Raw genomic sequence first — 21669 nt, 5'->3', positions numbered from 1 at the left:
ATAAACTACAACAAGTAAAAACCTGCAGACTCTTTTTATTAAATTCTCCCATTTCATCTGTACAGAAAAAAATGCACATTATTATGTTCAGAATCTCAGTAACATCTCAAAATTACACAGCATGGACATGTAAAAAAAAAAAAAAACAAAAAAAACAAACCAAAAACAAACTGAAACAAGGACCGGCCAGGATTTATACACAGAAAGGGAAAACAAATTACAAAAAAAAAAAAAAAAAAAAAAAAAAAAAAAAGTCTCGTTAATGTCACATTTAAAAATAAAAAAAAAAAAGAGACTAAGTTCAAACAGCTTCTGCTGTACAACAGGAATCCGCTGGGTCTGTTTTGTACACTGTGGGGGGGGGGCCTGCGGTGCCATCCCAAGGGGGACAACTGGGTGTGCTGGGGTACACCCTCACCCCCCCAAAACCCGGCTCTGGTTTCTCTGGTACGCTGTCCAGTCCAACACAAACATTAGTCACAACTTCTGATCACCTCCGTTCGGCACAAGTGTCTAGGGGCAAAATTCACACCCTTCCCTTTTCCCCCTACCTAGTTTGCTATTTCCAAGGCAAAGCTACACAATCACTTCTACTCAGTAAATACGGGGAGGGCAGTGGAGTGGGATTTCAGGGTGCAGCGATTCAACCAGGAAGGGATCTTTTGCTTTCGGTCAGCTGTGGAATGAAATTTGGGTGTCGTGGAAGGAGAAAACAGCGATCTGCCTTTGGCCAGTAAGTGGCAATATGTTATTACTCCTCCCTGTCCCATACAGGCAGCGCTTAGGAACTTGACAGAGTGGGTACGATGCTGAATTCCACCAGTATGGGACAGAAACAGCAGAACCAGCCAAATTCCTTCCCGGATGCGCATGATTTAGGTCCCCTCTAAGCACGATTCATCAGTGGAAGCGAGCCAGCAGGGCTGGCCTCCAAGCAGGGAGACCACACAAAGATCAGTACCTGGGAGCTGCCTTGAAGATTTTGAACCCCATAATTAAGAATGTACTTCTATACAAACCAACACTACAGCTGTTTGAGTCCACAGAGCTATATTTTAAATAAGGACAGAAGTGCTAGGTGAAATGTTCTGGTTTCATACCACACTCATGCACTCACACACACCTCAAAACTACCTTTTTAAAAAAAAAAAAATTATAAAGAAAAAAAAAGGTACTACAATCTTCTTTCAACTAAATAATAAATTTGTGTTTTAACAGAAGTCACCATCCAACTTGAACACAATTCCTCTACAACACTATGGGATTCAAGCGATCCCTCTGGCTCGTCACATTTCTTCCCTCCGTGCCCACCTGCAGTTAGTTTCTGTACTTAGAGACATTCACTTCTCTCCATTATTTTTCATACAATGTGCTTACTGTGGATTCTTTCAGAGCAAGATTGATTATATTCACATGGATTTAAGTGTTAGATTCTGGGTGAAATGCTTACATTTTGTTACAGAATTATCTGAACTTCATTAGGGCTTTTCCAGCCCTTTGCAGCGACACAGACATACATGTACTCAACTCGCTGGACAGTATTTGAAGTGCCAGTCATTTTGTTCCACCCACATGAGTTACTCCAGCAGCCTGAATGACAAGAGGCAAGGCAGGAGAATCCCAAGTTGAAACTCAGCAATAGGACTTGATCAGACCCACTAGGTAAACAATAAATAAGCTTATTAAGGTCAACAAGAATGAACACTAATGGGCTAGCAGGAGTGAAGTAACAAGGTGCACGTCATGCACAGTCCCCCTTACCCAAGTCATCTAAACACGTGCTGTCACTTAGAAAACATAACTTGTTAACCCTTGCAGCAGCAGGAGGGAAACAGAGAGCTGCATGCCTTGCTAGGTCCCACTCATCTAGCCCTTCCATACATCCCCAGAGCATCAGCATCACCACATCTAGAATAAGCTCTCCAAGAGAAGGTTTTGTGATGACAAGGAGAAAAAAAGAAAGCACCTCCCAAATTGCATTCTGTGGAAGGCAGCCTTCTCCACTGAGAGGCAAGGGTCATGAAGAGGAAGGGGTACCCCAGGTTTTGCCACACGAACACTCTTCTCTTGGCTGATCACAGCTATCTAGCACTCTCAGTTAGATCGGAGAAGTTAAAAAGGCTTCCTCAAGTCCAAGGCAACAGCAGTGTTTCTTACAACCATTTCTTTCTTTCCCCACAGTGGAAATTGGTTACCTGCAGGCAAGATGTTGTGTTGGCAACAGCATGAGCAGGTTATTTTAGGAAGAGCGCTTGTGTGGGTTTCTGTGCTTCTGAGACCTCTAGATTTTCACGTATATGTGAAAAGGAGGATGATGTTTCAAGACTGGGACTGGTAGATTTCTAGTCATGAAAAAAGCAAATTTGCTCATTAGCAGTGGCAGGAGGCCCCATTTTAAAACATGAAGAGGTAACGATCCTCAATGATAAAATGGCCTGGACCCTTTGCCAGTGTCACACCTTTAAAAGGTGGGTCTGTGTCCTTACAGTGACAAAAGGTATCCGAGGGAACCATGCAGTTTTTAGTTCCTTTGCTTCAGAGGGCCTCAAGACACATACCTACAACACCATCCCAGAGTACTCACCCTGAAACCAAATTCCCAGGTAAGCCTGCTGACAGTCAGAAACACCACTGACCATAGACTAACACCACCATAGGCCACAGACTCCTAGCGCAGCACTCCAGGCACCCTTAACCTTCTTTAAATTAAAAAGCAAAAAAACCAGAAAGACATATCTGAAAGTAAACAAAGTCACCTTCAGAGCTGAACAGGGTTCACATTCAGAACTATGGCTAAAAATCTACAATTTTCACTGCAATGTCTTTTGGAATTTAGTGGAAGATGCTATTTCTAGACGATAAACCATCTAATTAGGCTTTTCAAGCTAATCAGGTTACAAAATGCCTTTTCAAAAAGTCACAACAGTTTAAAAAAAGCCCTCCAATAGCAATTTAATTATGCCCAATAGACATTTTGAGAAGCAGGACTCGTGCCAAGCAAGCAAGGCTGCACAGAGATCCCACTTCCCTTGCCGGCAGCTCTGTGAACACACCCATCTCTACAGCAGTAATTTCAGCACTCTGTCAAGTGAAACAATATACATTCATAATTGCCAAACTGACATTTGTGGTGTTACACACCTGTGCCACCTCAAGAGACATGATCAACTGTTCCTCTTCTGCTCCACTTCACATTGACAAGAGGGCCAGTTAAGCTCTGTTAGCACCAGGGAAGAGGGGTGAGAGAAAGAATTCAGGCTTAATTTCTGTTCTACCTAACCACTTCACTGCAACCCTATCATGTGCTAATCCTCCACTGAACCTTCATTGCTCAGACTTCCGCTACTGCTTGCCTTGTGTTCATAATACTTTGATAGAAAACCGGAAGTGTTTGTGAAAGACTCACTAGCATAGTAAGTCTAAAACCATATCACTAATAGTTTGCTGTCCATCCTCTGAGTGGGATGAAGGTATGTTTGCAAAAAGCTTCAGCTGCAGCAAAAGCTCACAGTATTTTGTATACACCATTCTGTATACGCAGCATCATCAGAATCAACTGGTCCACATTCCAAAGTGTCTCAAAACCACTTCCACTGTTCCTCTAGAGAACAATGTGGAGAACTGGAAATGTCAGGTCTTGCTTAGCAGTGCACTAAGTGGGAAAATAAAGTTATGGTTCAAGCATCAGCCTAACTTGGACAGTTTCAGGCACATGATTTTTATGAGCACATCTAAAAGGCAAATAAAGGATATCCCTACTGTACACGTGGACTCTCATGCAGTCACTGTAGATTTCACCAACACACTCAATGTTTCAGCCAAAGCACGTGGCTTATGATCTCCACACCTCCTTGTACTTGAGGAACAATGATGATGGTAAGAAGAGACCACAACTACCAGTGCAGCTTTTCTAAAACACCTTCTTTGGGCTCTTGGGCACGAGTATCAGGTTCTGGAAGTGTAACCCTATATAGTGTGAGTGCACACACTGATGGTAACAATGTGAAAGCTACTTCCCTTAAAGATCCAGATGTTTCTGCCTTTCATACAACACTATCATCCTGCCATCCACTCCCGCTTGGCCTTCTGGACCAGCACTTGTGCCCTATATCCCAGGAAATGCCAGTTGCTATCACTATCAATTGTAGTTGTGGAAACAAAAAACACTCTTCAGTGCTACCACTGAAACCATTAAGATCCAGACAGGCCAGTTACAAACCACTGCACTAGCCCACAAGTAACCATTTTACAGACAGAGCATGTTGAGTGTTCAGTCGCTTTCTGCATCACTGACAGAGCACTGTATTGCCAGCGTGTCAACACCATCTTTAGACAGTTAATTCAGAAGGGTAATAGCTTAGCAGCAGCAGGGTAAAGTAAAAGGAGTGTTAGAATTTTACTGCATCGTTGCTAATAAAAAAGTTGACCAAGTAACTGATCAGGGCACTTAATGCCCACTGACAGCAGCACTGTACACTACTGACAGGCTCTACATGCCTCGCACCTAACACCATGTCTTTAATCTACTGAAATACAAGCTGTACAGCTCACATGAGTATTTGATCCCGTTCAGTATTTTATTCTATCTTGCGAGTGGCAGAGGAAGAAAGGGAGGACATCTTTCAGCCAAAAAAATCCACAGTCACAAAAGCAGGATATTCACTAGATGATGACACCAGTGACTGGTGTCCTTAGGTTGTCCAAGACTATGCTCTGACGATGCTTTACATAAGATGAGCAAGATGTCCAAAACAAGGCCAACTGTGGTGTAAGATGCAATTTACCTTTTAATTTCCTGCCTCAATTTCACCCAGCCACAGAGGATGACTAGATTTCAGTATGAACCATTACCTAAATCATATAGTCGGTATGCAGATATATGTCTTTCTTTAAAAATTTACTTAAAAACTGCTTGCGCTGCAGGTCATATCAGTCTGATCTGGAGAGTGAAGGCAGTTCCAACAGTACAATAGAGACTTGTCTACAGGCAGGTAAACGAGAGTCTGCTAACAAAGGGGTAACAAAAGCTGCTGGCTGGGCTGCCAAAGTTGCACACAAACTTTCATAGGATGAAGATGCTGTGGATGAGATCCAGGATGGGAAAACTGAGCCAACACCTGCTGCTGTTCTAATTTTTTTTTTTTTTTATTCTCCTCTCACAAGAGGGGGTGGGTAGACTATACAGAGGAGGGCTGTACAAAACTGGGCACTGGGCAGGCATTTCTTCAGCAGGCAATCCAGGCTCTACCTGTCCTTGAGCTCTCTTGTCACCCGCTTGGTGATGCGTCCACACATCAGGCCGATGAGGAAAAGTACACAGATGCCGACCGTGATCACAGATAGTATGTAATTCTTGGACGGAGAGGTCATAACTTGCATGGCAAGGTCAGAAAAGCCTTCTGCTGGGGCAACCTGCAGGTGAGAAGGGAATAAATGAGCCAAGCTGCACTTTCCATGTGACCCTCACCCTTGGCATTTATCAGGTTTAGTCTGTGGTACTGCTATTGCCTCCTGTCATTGTCAGACATCACCTGAACCACAAACAGGCAGGTCTGCAACGATTCATCTGAAGGAACTGCTCAGGAGACTGCTTTATAACAGCAAGTTCTGCTGACCCTATTTCATTGCCCCAGACCCTCTCTACTGCAGACCAAGCCCTGTGTGCACCAAATACAGTTTAATTCTGCACTGTTGAGGATGCATCCCAGACACTGTGTCTTTGTTTCAGCTGGGATAGAGTTAATTTTCTTTCTAGTAGCTGGTATAGTGTTACATTTTGGATTCAGTATGAGAAGAATGTTGATAACACACTGATGTTTTCTGATGTTGCTAAGTAATGTTTAGACTAAGTCAAGGATTTTTCAGCTTCTCATGCCCAGCCAGCAAGAAGGCTGGCAGGGCACAAGAAGTTGGGAGGGGACACAGCCAGGACAGCTGACCCAAACTGGCCAAAGGGGTATTCTATACCATGTGACATCATGCCCAGTATATAAACTGGGGGTAGTTGACTGGAGATGGTCAATCACTGCTTGGGAACTTACTGGGTATTGGTCAGTGAGTGGTGAGCAATTGCATTGTGCATCACTTGTAACGTATATTCCAACCCTTTTATTATTGTCATTTTATTATTGTTATTATCATCATTATTATTTTCTTCCTTTCTGTTCTATTAAACTGTTCTTATCTCAACCCATGAGTTTTACTTCCTCCCTCCCCCAGATTCTCTCCCCCATCCCACTGGGTTGGGGGAAGTGAGTGAGCAGCTGCCTGGTGCTTAGTTGCTGGCTGGGGTTAAACCACAACACAGAAAGTTAAGATATACAAGTTCAAAAAAGGAGACGTGATTTCAATTTTTCTGGACCAAACTCAAAATGCTAAACTTCATTCAGAGACAAGAATTTCATTACAGTTGACATTTTTCATAAATAGCTTGCAACAGAAAGGTCCAATGCAAAAAAGAGGAAATCCTTTACATATTCACCTTTGCGGCATAGCTCCACATTTCAATACGATCATTAAGGCGTTTCTTGCATTCAGGCTGCAACCTCACACGCTTATCTTCCAGAGCTTCCATTAAGCATGACATTTCTGTAATGCGCAGAAGACTGTGTTACAAAATAGAAGCAGTGGCTTCAACAACATGCTATGGAAGGCTGCTGAAAAGGGACACTTCAATTCTCATAAAGGCTGACAGTTACATAGCTTTCTAAACAGACTAGCCAGCCTGACAGACTATATACAAAGCCCTGTTGTACCCTTGAAGCTACCAATTTCACCAAGATTCATGATTAATATTGCATTTTGAGGTGCAAGGAATTCTGACTTCCAAAAAGAAATTACAGTATGTTTCCAAGATGTAATTCATGTGATTTGAGATTTTATGAAATCTTATAAATTTGCACCTTCAATGAGCTGTACTCTAAATCCCGTACCACTACCCTTTAGAGAGAATTAATATCAAATTCAGCTCAGGAAAAATCACAGTGTTATCTCCTTAGGCTTGTTAGGAGTTTCTTTTGACAAACAAAGTGTTCTAGAAAGGTTTAACTTCCTGAGTTTTCACACAGTCCTGTGAAAAGGAAATGGGATCACAATGTTCTGTGTGCCTATGGAGTGCTTGGCTAACCCATAAGCTCTTTTATGTGCTCATATGAGACAATGACATAAAATTTTTTATTTTATACTTATGCTGCTTTACTTGAATAATTCCTAATTGGATGCTTTCTGCTTTGCAGTGACAAGTTATTTTGTACATAGCAAACAGGCTGCAAACTTTAAACTAAGTCCAGACTTTTTGAACACAATTATCGGTTCAAACACTCAGAGGCAGATCCCTCTCTAAACTACAGACTTCTGCATACCTTCAGTGCAAACACATCAGAACACACGTCAAAAGAATTATGACAAAACAGGAATAAATAAAGGATATCCAGAATTTCAGGAAGTTATTCAGTAACCAGCACAAAAGATAATGACCAGGAAAATAGTTGGCTGCTATTTTTAATGGCAGATAAACTCAGAAAGATGGGAAAGTTCAGAACTTTTTTGCCCACTACCTTTCCTTAAACAGCCATATATACTATCCAGCTAGCTAATGTAATAGCAGTAACAAAGTGCAAGAGCTTGACCTCAAACAGGAGAAGAATGAGTTAGGAAATACTTAAATAAATCATGTTTCAAGTGGTCTGAACCTGCTGAACTCAGTCTTGGAGGACTTGAAACAGTTGATGAAGTCTCAAAGCCTTTAGCCACTATGTGAACTTAGAAAATGTAGTAAAGATTACCTACCCTCTGCAATATTGGAAAAGAAAAAAATGGTATGTTTAAGCAGAGGGGGAAAAAAAAAAAGAAATATCAAAGGATTTCAGTTTAAATTTATCTGTCAAAAATACTGAAACAAAGAAGCCAACCATGGACAAAGACAGACACAAAGAAAGAAGGACCAAGGGGATTAGCTAAGAATGAATCTTGTGAAATCAAACTGATTTGCTTCTGTAAGAGAAGTAGCTTAGTTCTAGGGAAGCTTTTGATAGTCTGATTGGCATAAGCGAGCTTGGGAGCTGTTATCTTGTGTGAAGCTGATACAGGGTGGGAGATAAACCTCATTGAAAAATGAGTCCATGTAATACACATGGACTGAAGAGTTCATTTTCAATGGGATTTAACTGAGGAGGGATTTTATAGAAGGGTTACAGATCTGGTATCACACACTACTGTCAAGAATTGTATGAATGATGGAACATAAAATATGCTCATAAAATTTGCAGGTAAGTCTGCAAGGATACGGTATCAGGATTGAAGAATAGGTCCCGCCTTGGACACAAGGAAGGACTTCTTGATAGCTATCTTCTGGTGGCATCTACCACCTCTGCAGCTGTTCCACCTTATTACCTGCAAAGGGCTGGTGGAAACATCTTGTACTTAAGATAAAGCTGGTAAAAAAATACAGCTTAAGACTCTCAGGACTGAGAGGTTATACAATTAAAGCATGAGCACTTACGACGTCCTCTCCCTGGTGGAATGGCAGCACAGTGGTGTTTGATGTCTAGGGCACAGGCTGTGTGGAGCACTGGGTCAACAAATATATCTGCTTTGCTTTCCTTCAGCATGTTGAGTACTTCCTGGGGAGGGGCAAATTACAAAGTACATCTCAAAAAAAGGAGAGAGAACAAAACTCATACTGCTCAATGTTTCTGAAAGGTGCATCATATCTTTTTAAATCCAGGATCATGAGAAAAACACCACTGTCCTTGGATGAGGCTATGAATGCTGGTTTAGGCTGGATTAAATGTCCTGGTTTATAAGGGTTACCATAGTTATGTTCATTAAAATACCCATATTAATCTAAAATACAAAGTCAATACACCAGAGTTATTTCAGTTAGGACTGAAATAAGGTGCCACAGCCATGAGGCAATTCATACAGCCCTTGATCATAGCCAGTGCCTAGGCTATACCCAGCACTCACGAAGCCTGCAACGGAGACAGCAACAGAAAACAGATTCGTAACAAGAAACTTTGGCAAACATAATCAAGAAAGGATCCAAGACTGGAATTGCAAAGGAGACATTGTCGGCACAATTTTCACTGGCAAATTGAAATGGAACTGAATTGCTGCAGGCCAGAACTGAGATGTGTAAGGAAATTTGCAGAGCTCTGGCTTTGCAATAGCTAGAACATGGCCTGGGCTGTGATCTGGAAAAATCACAGACTTCTGCAGGGATGGGATGCCTTTTAGAGCACATTCCATTTATTTCCTTTACCTTCTTGCACATTTCAGTTTTTATTTTCAGCAGATTCACTTTCAGACATTCTTCCACCTGCCCAGTCTGCTCCTGAGCTGCTGCTTCTTCTGCACACAAGCTGGAAATCTATTTTGAAGAAGGTATTTTAACACAAGTAGTTCACAACAAACATTCTGCCTTTTAGCACATTTGTATCTCAATACATTAGTTCACCACAGGGTGCAGCTAGAGAACACATGATGAGACACTTTCTCCCCTCAGAATCCCCAGAGCCAACTGCAGTCTGGCTCATGCAATATGCATACCCTTTGAAATCCAACAGCAAGAAGTCAGTATTACTGTACTGAGGAGGAAGGCAGGGAGGGAAAGAGCATAGAAATAATGTTAAGATAAGAAATAAGCAATACTTGAGGCATGGCTGATTCAGCTATCAAAAGTGAAAGCTCAGAAATCTGACTGTATTCCAGTTAAGGTTGACAAGACCAGAGAACTCCAGTTAAGGTTGACAAGACCAGAGAACTAACAAATTTTTACAACAGGAAAGCAGTATTTTTCCATAGTCACAAGTACTGATGAGATCCCAGATGAAAAAATTAACTTCATATTACCACTGCACTGGAAACTGCAATCTTGCACACTGGGCAAAAGTCACAAGCAGAGAACCTGACAAGCTAGAAGCAGTTTAAAGGGGGTTTTTTTGTTTGTTTTAATTATCAGGAGACTTCATGTTTTAAGAAACAAAAATCTGTTACATGAAGGGACTTCATGAAACACAAAGGCAGTTTTCATCCTGAAAAAGTAGCTGTGGACCTACTTCTCCTACCTCTTCAGAACAGTGCATCTGAAGTTGGGGATCCAGCCGATAATCAAGAGCCGATTCCTGGATTATCACTCGAATTTGGTCCTCGCAGTCTGGAGAGAGACGCTATTAAGCGGAGAAAGTCATTAACCCACTCAATGACCTTTATTTTCATAAATCAATCACCTTGCATTTTAACCTGTGTATTCTGTAATACTCGTATAAGAGTGTAAAAACTCATTTACGTACAGCCTGTTACTGTACATTGAACACTACAAGCCCAAGTTCGATTTTTTTGTTCAATGACTGTTGCTCAGCACAGTTTCTCATTTGCATGCACCAGCTCCACTCACCTGGTCTGCGTATTTCAACTTCAGGCATGAGATGACTTGCCCTTCCAACTCTGTATCATCCTTGGCCCTATTCAGGATATTTTGGCAGAATTTCGGTATGTCTGCTTTGCAGGCCTTTCTGAGCACTGGATTTAAGCGGTAATCTAACCAGGAAAGATGACAGAACTTCATTAGAGTACACATCTCTTCAGATTACAGAACATAACACTCCAAAGGAGATTTGATAGAAATTTCCCGGATGACATTGTACCACCAATGAATTTAATTTGGGAGAAAAATAGTATTTTTTTCACAACAGAATTTTAACTTGCAAGTAAGAGCTTCATGAATAAAGTGGATCCAATAACTCATGCTGACCCTCAAGAATTTGACTGAATAAAGTCAGTGCGTGCACTGACAACCACAAAGGAGAATAAAACAAAGCAAATGTTCTTTCAGCCATGCAGACCACCCAACAGCTCTGGCAGGCAAGTTAAGTTTTTTTCAGAAGACGGTACCTGTGTTCTGTGTAATCTGGCGCTTGGTAATCATTTGTTTGCATTTAGGATCCATCACTTCACTGTTCTTGTTTTGTTTCAAACACTGCAACATATTTTTTGAGTCTGCTTCTGGACAAAACCGCTACAAAAAAAACCCCCAAACAAGCAAGTTTCATCACTAAGCACTTGGAAAAAACCCAACTACATTCACGGAAGAGAATAACCACCTGCCCAACCCAGAGGTATACAGACACACTCCCTAACCCCAACACCTCCTATTAAAAAGAACAGTGCTACTCTCTAAATAGACTATGGGCACAAATATCTCTGCTTATGGACGGAGCACTACACCATACAGTCTTGACTGGCTTCTGGGCACCAGCTTGTGTTGGCAGTACCAAAACCAATTTGCCTTTATTTTATATTCTTAAGTTGCAGCACACTTTGCAAGAAACAGCCACCAAATTAGGTCTCAAACCCAACTACTTTCACTCCCCTTTATTTTGGAAACTAAAAAGGGACTCTTAAGTCTATACACATACTGCTGTTCTGCATAAATGCTGGCTGGACAAAGCAACAGGTTAAGGACTTCATTAGTAACACTCAGGACAAAGTAAGACCATACAGAATGAGAAAGCAGAGAACAGCTCACTGATACTAATTTGCCCATTCCCACCCTGAATTAGATAGTCAGAAGTGAACCAGCTTACCCAAAATTCAGACCAGAGTACTAATTTCTTTTGTTAGAAACTAATTCTGTGGGCATAAGATAAGGCTGTCGCACTTTCTAATCCTCACCATTCTGGTGAGATTACAGGTCTTTTTTTAGAAGCATGAGTTTATACTGGAAAGCAATAAATTTTCAAGATGATGTTCTTCAGCCACAATATGGAGCCAAGGTACTGCATACAGACCACACATACTAGTGTTTCAGGGCTTGCAATTCTGACTACTGTGCAAGACTGTCTTGTATTAACATTCACTGCTGCTTTCCACACGGTACCACTTTAAGCCAGCATTTCTTATTTTAAGTTTTGCACGATTTTGCCTGCTTTATCAGTTTAATGAAAGTCTGTGTGCACCAGGTCAGCAGTGAACTGAAGATGTTACTCCTCTCTGTGATCTTAACTTCTTCACCTTTGCTAAAAGCCAATACAAATCCAAACTGACTGGATGAAAACTGTATTAGAAGCCTCAGCACAGACTTCCTCCTCAATTCTGCTGGCAGTTGGGAAGACGAATTTATTAATGCACAGGCTTTGATCAGACATTTGGAAGAAGTAAAGTTGAAAGAGTCCTGAAGAAACCTCAGCCTGATTCAGAGTTAAGAAACAGATTACTATTCAAAAAAGCAAGCATACTTCTGAAACAACACAGCAGTCTTCTAACAAGCCTTTACAGGAACAAAAAAAGCTCTTATATCCCAACCTCACCCTCTTAAATCAGCACACTTGCCATTACCTTGATCATCTGCTTGCAGACTCTCATGAGCGTGTAGTCCAGTTCTGGATCCATCATCTCTGTCTCCTGCAGTTTAAACACCTTCTGGTGGCACCGGGTACTCAACTGCTTCTTGATTTCTTTCAGGCATTCAATAATCTACAACACAGTATTACAACTGTTAATGGACGCATTGTTGATATGATTCTGTCATATGCTGCTCAAAACACACAGCTATGTGTTCCCCTAATGGCTATCTTCACCTGATTTGTGCAGTTAAGTTCCCAATGCCTAGATTTTAACAAAAGTCATTACCAATGCTTATTTCCAGGACTTGCTTTAAGCTCATCTTTTCTTACAAAGATTTAATGAGACGAAGAGGGTCACCTGGACCTACTCCAAAACTGCAAACTTCATCTTGCAGACATTATGCCTAAGAAATCTTTAGCAACATTTGTAGTAACCAGCTGCTAGTAACTTAAAACTAGCATTAAATAAAGAATGAAGTGCTCACAGCATTGCATTCACCCAGTATTAATGATTGTGAACCACTAAAAAAAAATTTTAACATTCCAAAACACTGCCAAAAGATTTCAGTGATATCAAAACGAAAATCTAAAGCTGCACTCACAGGGGCAAAAGCATTCTGCAAAAGTTTTCTGAAACGAAAGCAGAAATTAATTTGTAAATTATTAATAAAAATCCATTACCTGAGCATTGCCATAGGGCACATTTTGGCAGTAATTCTTGATGTCACTTTTACAAGCCTCATACAGTTCTGGTTCAAGTCTGATATCCTCAGTCTGCAGGATAAATTATAATACAAACTTTTAAAAGTAGGACTCTAAAGACTATTTTACTTTTTTAACCTATTAACTAGAGCCCTTTACTCACAAAAAGCAAGCAACTCACAATAGGCAAGTCAGTTTCTTTGAACTTAAGGGTCTTGAGCATGAGAAGTGGTGTTAGTGGGAAATCAACTTTGCAAATCCATACAGTGGATCAGTTGGCTTTTTACACTGAAGAAAGGGTTTAAACCGAATTTTAGAGCTTGCAAGTTGTTTCCATTGCTGCTTCTAAAAGGGCATCAACACAAATGTCCAAGACAACTAAAATCTTTTCATGTGAAAGCTAAAGGACATATTAATAGCCACCCATCTATTGGGTGACCTGGAGGATGTGAATGAAATTCCTGCTTTTAGTGATGCCCAGCATTTGAATTCTTCCATACAAAGGCAAGAGTGCTGCCTCTTCTGATAGGGGCCTACTTAAGGTGAAGCTTTAACACTCAAACACTATCTACTGGACAAAGAACTTCAGAGTTTATTGCTGCAAACACTGCAGCAGGAAGCTGAGATGCAGCCTTGCCTCCCAGAACAAATACTACTCCTGTTTATCCACTGAGCAACTTAAAGCAGCTGGAGTCAAGTTGCTTCATCTGTGTTTGTTTCCTCACTCTGTAAAATGAAGCTTTTATTCTTTCATAGAGGACTTTAAGGACATCAGCATGTGTAGCATATTGCTGTCTAACACTAAATGTAATCACTTCTAGCTGAAATTCCAATGACCATTCACCTTGCCTTAGCCTTCAGGAGACTATATTTAAAGCATTAAAGTAGACTGTCCTAGTTTCAGCTGGGATAGAGTTAACTGTCTTCCTAGTAGCTGGTACGGTGCTATGTTTTGAGTTCAGTATGTGAAGAATGTTGATAACACTGATGTTTTCAGTTGTTGCTAAGTAGTGTTTAGTCTAAAGTCAAGGATTTTTCAGCTTCTCATGCCCAGCCAGCGAGAAAGCTGGAGGGGCACAAGAAGTTGGCACAGGACACAGCCAGGGCACCTGATCCAAACTGGCCAACAGGGTATTCCATATCATGGGACGTCCCATCTAGTATAGGAACTGGGGGTGGGGATTCGCCAGTCCGGGACTAGCTGGGTGCCGGTCGGCGGGTGGTGAGCAATTGCACTGCGCATCATTTGTACATTCCAATCCTTTCATTATTGCTGTTGTCATTTTATTAGTGTTATCATTATCATTATTAGTTTCTTCTTTTCTGTTCTATTAAACAGCTCTTATCTCAACTCGTGGGTTTTGCTTCTTTTTCCCGATTTGCTCCCCCATCCCACTGGGTGGGGGGGGAGTGAGTGAGCGGCTTCGTGGTGCTTAGTTGCTGGCTGAGGTTAAACCACAACATAGACAATCATTACTTTCACCATGAAGGGCAATTGAGCATCATGTTTTAAGAAGAGTGGAAAAAAATTAGATACATCTTATAAATGAGTTTCCTTTTTTTCCAGGGTAGACAAACCAGGAAGCTTTAATTGAAGGACTTCACTAGAAAAGCAGGCAGATCAAGAGTTTCATGTATGTTTACCATCTCCAGCTCCTCAACACGCAGCTGTTTGCGGCACTTCAGAGAGACCCTGTGCTCTTTGGCATCCTGCAAAGTATCATTGCGCACAGTTGTGCTCAGACAGATCACTACATCCACCCTGCAGAAAACAAAACAGCTTTTTACTCATGTAGCCTTCACTTAGACCAGCCAAGACTGGTGTTGGATCACCACATCACAGAAACTGACCCCAAGAATCCAAACACAACAAAGTCCTTGTGCATCTGTGCTTACTTCTAGCCTGGATGAAGTTCTATGTAGAGTAACTGGATCACAATTAAAACCCAAGTCTAATGCTAATTGGAGTCTAGATCAACAGACAAGAAAATATTCAAAATCCCACCACAGCCGTGCCCAGCAAGACCTCTGCTCTTATGTCACGTGAGCACTTTAGAAAAGCTTTACTTAATCTCAGAAATAGATTAATACCTACATGGCATTGCAAGCAATCCTTTTGCATTATGGGAAGGGCATTTATATAATAAAATGCAAATAGTCTTGCTATCCATGAACAGGACTGACCTTGTGTGTAATCTACCCTTACGTCATTGCAGTAGGCCATTGAAGAAAACCCCTTACACCAAAACGAATAAACCAGCTAAAACCAGTGGGATATTTTCCCTTCCCAGATCAGCAACTGGAACAACTGTAGCCTGCATCTTAGAAGACGATGAATCTAGCAAGGATATAAAAGATCCTTGGATGTGCAGTCCACTAATCGTAATCATTAGCTATTTTCAGAGCAAGAAAAATAAAGAGAACAGGTTTGTATGCAAGAGTAAAGCAGAAGTGATTTTAAAGAGGCAGGCAATGCCTCTACCTTAAGCATTTGCAGAATGCAGTCACTAAGGGTAAACACACAAAACAATCAGCCTTGAAAGGAAGTCCCGCGTTTTCTGTCCTATCATGAAATATCCTGTAACTTTATTACATATTTGTACAATGACATTGCTGTTTGGTCAGGTGCTACATACTTTTTTTTGATGTTGGGGCAAAGTTTCAGCACATCCTCCTTGCAAGCCATTTTAAACTTGTATGAGAACCTAAAATCTTTCATTTGAACCTGCAAGAGAGAAATGAGGAAAAAAATGAAAAGTGCTGCCTGAAAGAACACTTGTTGAATCAAAATCAGCAAATGCTTCTGTACACAACTTATTAATGGGGAAGTAAGGGGGACACTGCACTGCTGAAGAAGCTGGGACCCTATCTACCATACATCTGGAAGGAGGGTGGCCCTGAAAATAAATCATCTCCACAAGCGACCATTTATGACCAGGCATGCAAGCACAACTGTCTGAATTCACAAGAGCACTTTAAATACAGTGGGAAATCAATCTCAAAGAAGGAAGGGTTTCATAATTAGCTAATTTCTGTCAACACCCTCAAGGAACAGAACAGGCTTCCACTGATAGCGGAGCAAAGCGCTGCTTACCAGCTGGAAATGAGTAACTCCAATTGCACATTTCTCATTCATTTCCTTCTGGTGTTTGTTCTGTATTAGACACTCCATCAGGTCCCCAGAATCAATCTGGTTATCTGCAACCTCCTGAAGAAGAGATGAAAAGCTTAAAAATAAGCTACTCTTACAAGTCATGATTTTTACGCTCCTTTGGCCCACTGTGACCAAGAAATAATGGAACTTACAGTCCCACACTCTATTGTGAGCTTACACTCACCATTAACTGACCACCCTAGAGTTGTACCACACAACTCTACCACACAACTATATTTATAGATACAGTTCAGAAAAGAATCATCTCAGGCACATGCACACTTTAGACTCAGGAGAACATTCTGCAGAGACTCAATGCTTACATTAAGTATTAGTTAGGTGCCTTCATTGCTATTTAACTACTCAATCCTACAGCAATGTAAGAAGTTATTTCAGCAATGCTGAGCAGCCGCACCAAGTGGAGTGGCTAGACATGCTGCCTGCAGCCAAGGGGGAAGGAAAAAAGTTTAGTTTTTAACCCACTGTAAAGAGTGATTTTTCCAATTACAGGGCAGTTTTCATCTTTAAACCTCTAGCTTTTGCGCTAGGACTCTGACAACAGCAGAAGTACTAGATGGAACTAAGAATTTTGGGTTAGGGTGTTTTTTTTATTAAAAAAGACCGTTGTTACTTCTTACGGTCCAAAAATAAAATCAGAGGTAACAAGTACACCAAGAACTAATACTAAAGATCTCTAACCTTTCCCACACAGTGCTTTTTCCCCCAAAAAGATATTCACACTATTATGGAGTACTCACATGACAGAATGTCTGGATAATGGGCTCACACGCTCTCATCAGCAAGGCTTCAATTTGAATGTCCTGCAGAAAACATGCAATGTTTTATTTTCCCAGTGAACAGACAAGAAAAAAGGCTCTGAAAAAACCTGTGATAACACGTTAAACGCAACCCAGTTTAAAGGGTTTTGAAATCCAGACAGCTTTGCCCTTCAATTCTGGAAATCCTAGGGTTCACTCTTGCCAACAACGTGGTAAATGCAAGACAAACCTTCCAGCTTAAGGGAGGAGCCTGGTCTCTACAGAAACTCACTGCTGGGATATTTCAGCAAACCTTCTCCGAACTGGATGCTACAGCACTAGAAATCACCTTACACCTAGGCAGGAGTTAAAGATTGATAATAGTTCTGAGCAAGTCATTTTGTAATCACTGGGAAGGAAGCTTTCCCTAAGGCACAATGCAAGTTTTAAGAGATACATGGAACAGTCTGGGGCAAGATAATCAAACATGCGGCTTCATAAAATAAGTAAAGCTGCTGACCTCACTGAAAACCTCTAATGATGCACCTGGCAGTTACTTCTTGCAAAACTTTTGGGACAGGGGAGGGAAGTTGCAATATGGTACTCAAAACTACTCGCAAGCAAGACCAAAAAAATGAAGTCCCATGAAATATCTTGACTTGTGCTAAAGGTAACTGGGTTACCAGTGCAAGAAATCTTAGCTTCAGTACCATGACCGATTTTAAGTGGGAGAAATGTCATCGCCAGCCTAAAATCCTGAACCGTTGTTCAATTCTCTTCCTCAAGAACCCCACATGAAAAATTACATTGTACAGGGTAGAATGGATGGTCTCTGCTTGATCCCAGAGAGCTGCATTTCTGCAGCTACTCTAACTTCACTTTTTTTCCACCACTATCAAAATGACAGGCTTAACTTGACATGCTCAACTATTCCCTTTATCCCAGGCTGAAAACTGCTCACCTCAGACTCCAACTCAGTAAGGTTTCCCACTATGTCTCTGCACTCAGACACCAAGTCATCAAGATGGTCCTGAAGGCATTCCAGCTCCTACAAAAACAGACTCTTTAGTGTGTGATCCAAGAACCCAATTTGAAATGTTGTAACACACATGGAACTGCCCTGCTCCTCATAAAGTCCTAAATCTCATTTAATTCCACTCTTCTACTGGCACTCCCAGAACACATATACATCGTAGTGATTGAGAATGTTCATCTAGGATATTACCGCTTGTTCTTAAAAGCTGCATGATGTGCTTTCACTTCTGGAATATCACATTTAATTTGCCCTTCACATAACCTTAATGAGAGGTTAATTACCCAAACTACAACCTATGACAGGCACTTCAAAAAGACAATGGTATATGCTCTACTGCATCTACTGTTGAATGCCTCCTCCCCTACAGCTATGCTAGGGCACAGCAATTTAACATGAAAGTATTTGTTGAAACTTTGTTAAGTAGTAGCAGATGTTAGTTCAGTTCTGTATAAACACAGGAAGCATGTCGGTATTCGCCAAATGAAAATAGCATAAAGTTTATGTGGGAAATGTCAAGCTTGTAATAGATATTACATATAAGAGTCAGGGTGGGGCGGGGTTGCTTCATTCAAGTCCTCCTTGTTAAGTAACCCCTTCCCCCTCCTCATTCCACTACACATTTGAACCTACTGAAACCACGCAGTAGGCACAAAGATTCTTCGTATCACCTCCATCTCTCCATCTAGTGTAGATTATGTTTCAAACCGCACACATTTTTAATACATTCTCAGCTATAAAGAGATAGCTAACAGCAAGATGTCCCTTCTTCCCCTTTTTCGCCCTTCCCACCCCTCCAACTTTGCAACTGAATTACCAGTGTTACTGTGTACAGTACCTGCCCTGTCTCCGTTTTTTCACTGCACCACTTCCCTAAGTCAATCATGCACTTGTCCTGAAGGGCTGGGTCCAGCTTCACATCCATGGCACGCTGATGGAGGATTCTCTGGACCTCTGCTCTGCACTCTCGTGATAGCTGTAAAGAGGGCAAAGAGCATTTAGTGTATGGGGTCTCTAAATCCACACAATGCAAACAAGACGCTGTCAAGTAAGGTACTGAGAGTGACCACAAATGCCATCAGCAATCCCAGAAAGCACACAAGTTGTCCTGTACTGCTCAGCATGAGCCTGCTGGGGCCCCCACAAGCAATCCGAGTTCCAAAAGAGTTCAGAGCTCTGTCATTTAGTTTGGATGAAGGCTCCTTTCATTCCACTACAATAAATTTTATATTCTTAAACCTTCACTTTGCTTTTGAAATGAGATGTCAAAGCAGGTCCCTAAATTATCTGCTGCACTGCCCCTTTCATACAAAGCTACAGACTGTTTCTGGAGAAGAAAGTCAAAACAGCTCATGCCCTCAATACCAAAAGGGAAGCCCAGAATGAGGCAATATAGTCCAGCTGTAATTTCTTCTCAGCAATCCCCACTGCAGCACATCGGAGCCAGCATTTACCTAGACTGAGGAAGAAACACATTGCAGAAAATCAAGGGATACTGGTATGGTGCTTGTCAGACCTAAAATGCACCAGTTGAATCTTAAAACTTCATACATTTAAAAATCCAAACCACTAGAAGTTACCTAGCATTTTGTGGGCAGCACTGGAAAAAAGTACAGATCTAACCTCTGATCAGTTTGCTTTCAAACACTAAATTTCAAAATGACAGCTGTTCCCTTAGCCTACTTTCCACAAGAAAAATACATTTTAAAGCCTTCTCTCTCTCTGATAGATTATTTGCAGGGTAACTATTGATTTCTTTGGTCAGCACTAATTTAAAATGGAATTAAAAAGTCTCAACTCAGCAGACTAACAAACTGCATTAAAAAAAATTATTCCTAAAAGAGAGGTGCTTTCAATCAATACTTGACCTCTGCCACAAAAGACGTTTTAAATCAAGCTGTAGAAATTAATTTTTAAGCCAGGCCATTGTGTAAACCCACCAACTCCTAGGGGCTGTGTACACTACAGTGCCAAAAGAAATGGGACCAAGCACCCAGCTGCTTTCAAGGGAGTGCCTTGATAGAGGCACGAGAGGGCAGCAAACTTGGAAAGAGTAGATCTGAACCAAACAAATGTGATTATGCTGTATCTCCAGACTGCAGGGCAGCAAGTCAGATCCCTACTATCTTCTTTAAAGACAGCATAAGCACATTTACCAGTACAGTACGCTCCAAAGAACTGAAAGGATACTTTATATCAATAGGAAGAATTTCACGGAGCACAATCTGAAGTTGTACTCAAATAAAAACTTAATTAGAAACAGCCTAGGAAAGCTGGGCTCAGAACTCCTTTTTGCATAAAACCAATTTTGCAGCTATGCTAGCTATCTACAAAGAATCACATTCCTCTTTGGAAAGACAAGGGGGAGGACTTGAACTGTGTCTGAACAAATATATATAAGTTGCTGTCAGCATACCGTTCCCCCCGCAGGCAACTGTCACATCTTGATGGGGCTATTTTGCCTTACCAGAACACTACCACAGACCTTCAAGGCACACTTGAGGAGTTGGGCATCTGAAGCAGTGCAACTACCACCTACAGTGAATGCTTTTAAGTAGCTTTGGCAAGTTCTTGCAGTTTTAGCACAGGGCATCCAACTTCCAAATGTACATGCAACCATTCTATCACACATGTAAGAGCAGCAAGTTGCACTCCAGCACTTACCCTTCTTCCTTGCTCCTCCGTACGGTACGCATGCCTGTACAAGCAGGAGAAAACAGCCCCTGGAGGCATCAGCTCACTAGTCTCATTCCAGCCATGGGTATGGCAAAGACGGGAGGCATCTCCCTGACATTTGCGGTAAAGGACTGTATCCAATCTGCAAACAAAGAAGTTACCACTAGCACTTTATTCAAACTTTTAACATTTTTTTCATATTCTGAGATGCTTTTGAGGCAGAAAAATCCACTTCGTTTCATACACCACCACATCATTCCGCAGCAGTGTCTACCCAACTGAACCAACAGGTGGCAAGATGCCTGTCACTCAATTTGTAGTCAACTCCCTAGTCTTGCAAAAATACACTAAGACCTTTAATTACAGATTAAATCTTCAACACTTCTTGAAGTGCCTCCCATTCTCTTCTGCAGCATGCCAGCCAAATGCTGACATGAGAAAAGAAATCATCTCCTTGACGTCCTACAGCAGCAGAAAGGCAGGAACATACCATCTTTTGCTTGCATAGTATCTTTCATGTACTTTGTATTGCTGCCATTTTGAAATGCTAGTTTCATAAAAATCTGAGTTAGATTAGTTATTGTCTGCCCTGGATTTGAGCTAACTGAAGACTCAGCATCCCTTGCTTTTGCATACAAGAAAACTGCAAGTGCAGGTCTCTTAAGATGATGTCTAATTACATTAAAGCTAAGAGAGATATTGCCAACTTTCCAAAATTGAAACTTCAGATTTCTACAACACTTTAGAAGGTAAACATCAAGTGATATCAGTGGACACAATTATATAGATAATGATAAAAATAGTAAGAAAACCATTTCCACTCCATGCATCTGCGCTAGGCGCGCAGTTCATACTTTATAAGCCAGTTCTAGGGAAAATTGGTTAAACAAGATAAGCTAATGTTGCCCTGCCTGTAATATGAATTAGAATTATCTTTACTCCCAGCAAAATGCAAATACTCAGTCTTCCTTCTTCCAATCACTTAAGTTTGGTTCAAGCAAT

General features: G+C 41.2%; 1 protein-coding gene across 1 annotated transcript in view; it reads right to left on the bottom strand.

Annotated features, from left to right (window-relative positions):
• Positions 1 to 15: 15 nt before the first annotated feature.
• Positions 16 to 21669, bottom strand: part of GLG1 (golgi glycoprotein 1) — an 89837-nt gene continuing 68183 nt past the window's right edge. The window contains exons 11-26 of the mRNA XM_030025052.2: positions 20656 to 20809; positions 18830 to 18967; positions 17920 to 18006; positions 16959 to 17021; positions 16141 to 16254; positions 15683 to 15771; positions 14691 to 14808; positions 13026 to 13118; positions 12337 to 12474; positions 10894 to 11017; positions 10397 to 10539; positions 10068 to 10169; positions 9263 to 9370; positions 8501 to 8621; positions 6482 to 6588; positions 16 to 5412 (exon numbers count right to left, since the gene is read on the bottom strand). Coding sequence (XP_029880912.1) covers positions 5245 to 5412; positions 6482 to 6588; positions 8501 to 8621; positions 9263 to 9370; positions 10068 to 10169; positions 10397 to 10539; positions 10894 to 11017; positions 12337 to 12474; positions 13026 to 13118; positions 14691 to 14808; positions 15683 to 15771; positions 16141 to 16254; positions 16959 to 17021; positions 17920 to 18006; positions 18830 to 18967; positions 20656 to 20809 — 1867 coding nt within the window. The 3' untranslated portion in view covers positions 16 to 5244. The remainder of the gene's footprint in view (positions 5413 to 6481; positions 6589 to 8500; positions 8622 to 9262; positions 9371 to 10067; positions 10170 to 10396; positions 10540 to 10893; positions 11018 to 12336; positions 12475 to 13025; positions 13119 to 14690; positions 14809 to 15682; positions 15772 to 16140; positions 16255 to 16958; positions 17022 to 17919; positions 18007 to 18829; positions 18968 to 20655; positions 20810 to 21669) is intronic.

Source organism: Aquila chrysaetos, chromosome 9, assembly GCF_900496995.4.
Source record: "Aquila chrysaetos chrysaetos chromosome 9, bAquChr1.4, whole genome shotgun sequence".
Taxonomy (NCBI): Eukaryota; Metazoa; Chordata; class Aves; order Accipitriformes; family Accipitridae; genus Aquila; species Aquila chrysaetos.
Note: the sequence above shows the minus strand (reverse complement) of the source record. Positions and strands in the feature narration are given on the sequence as shown.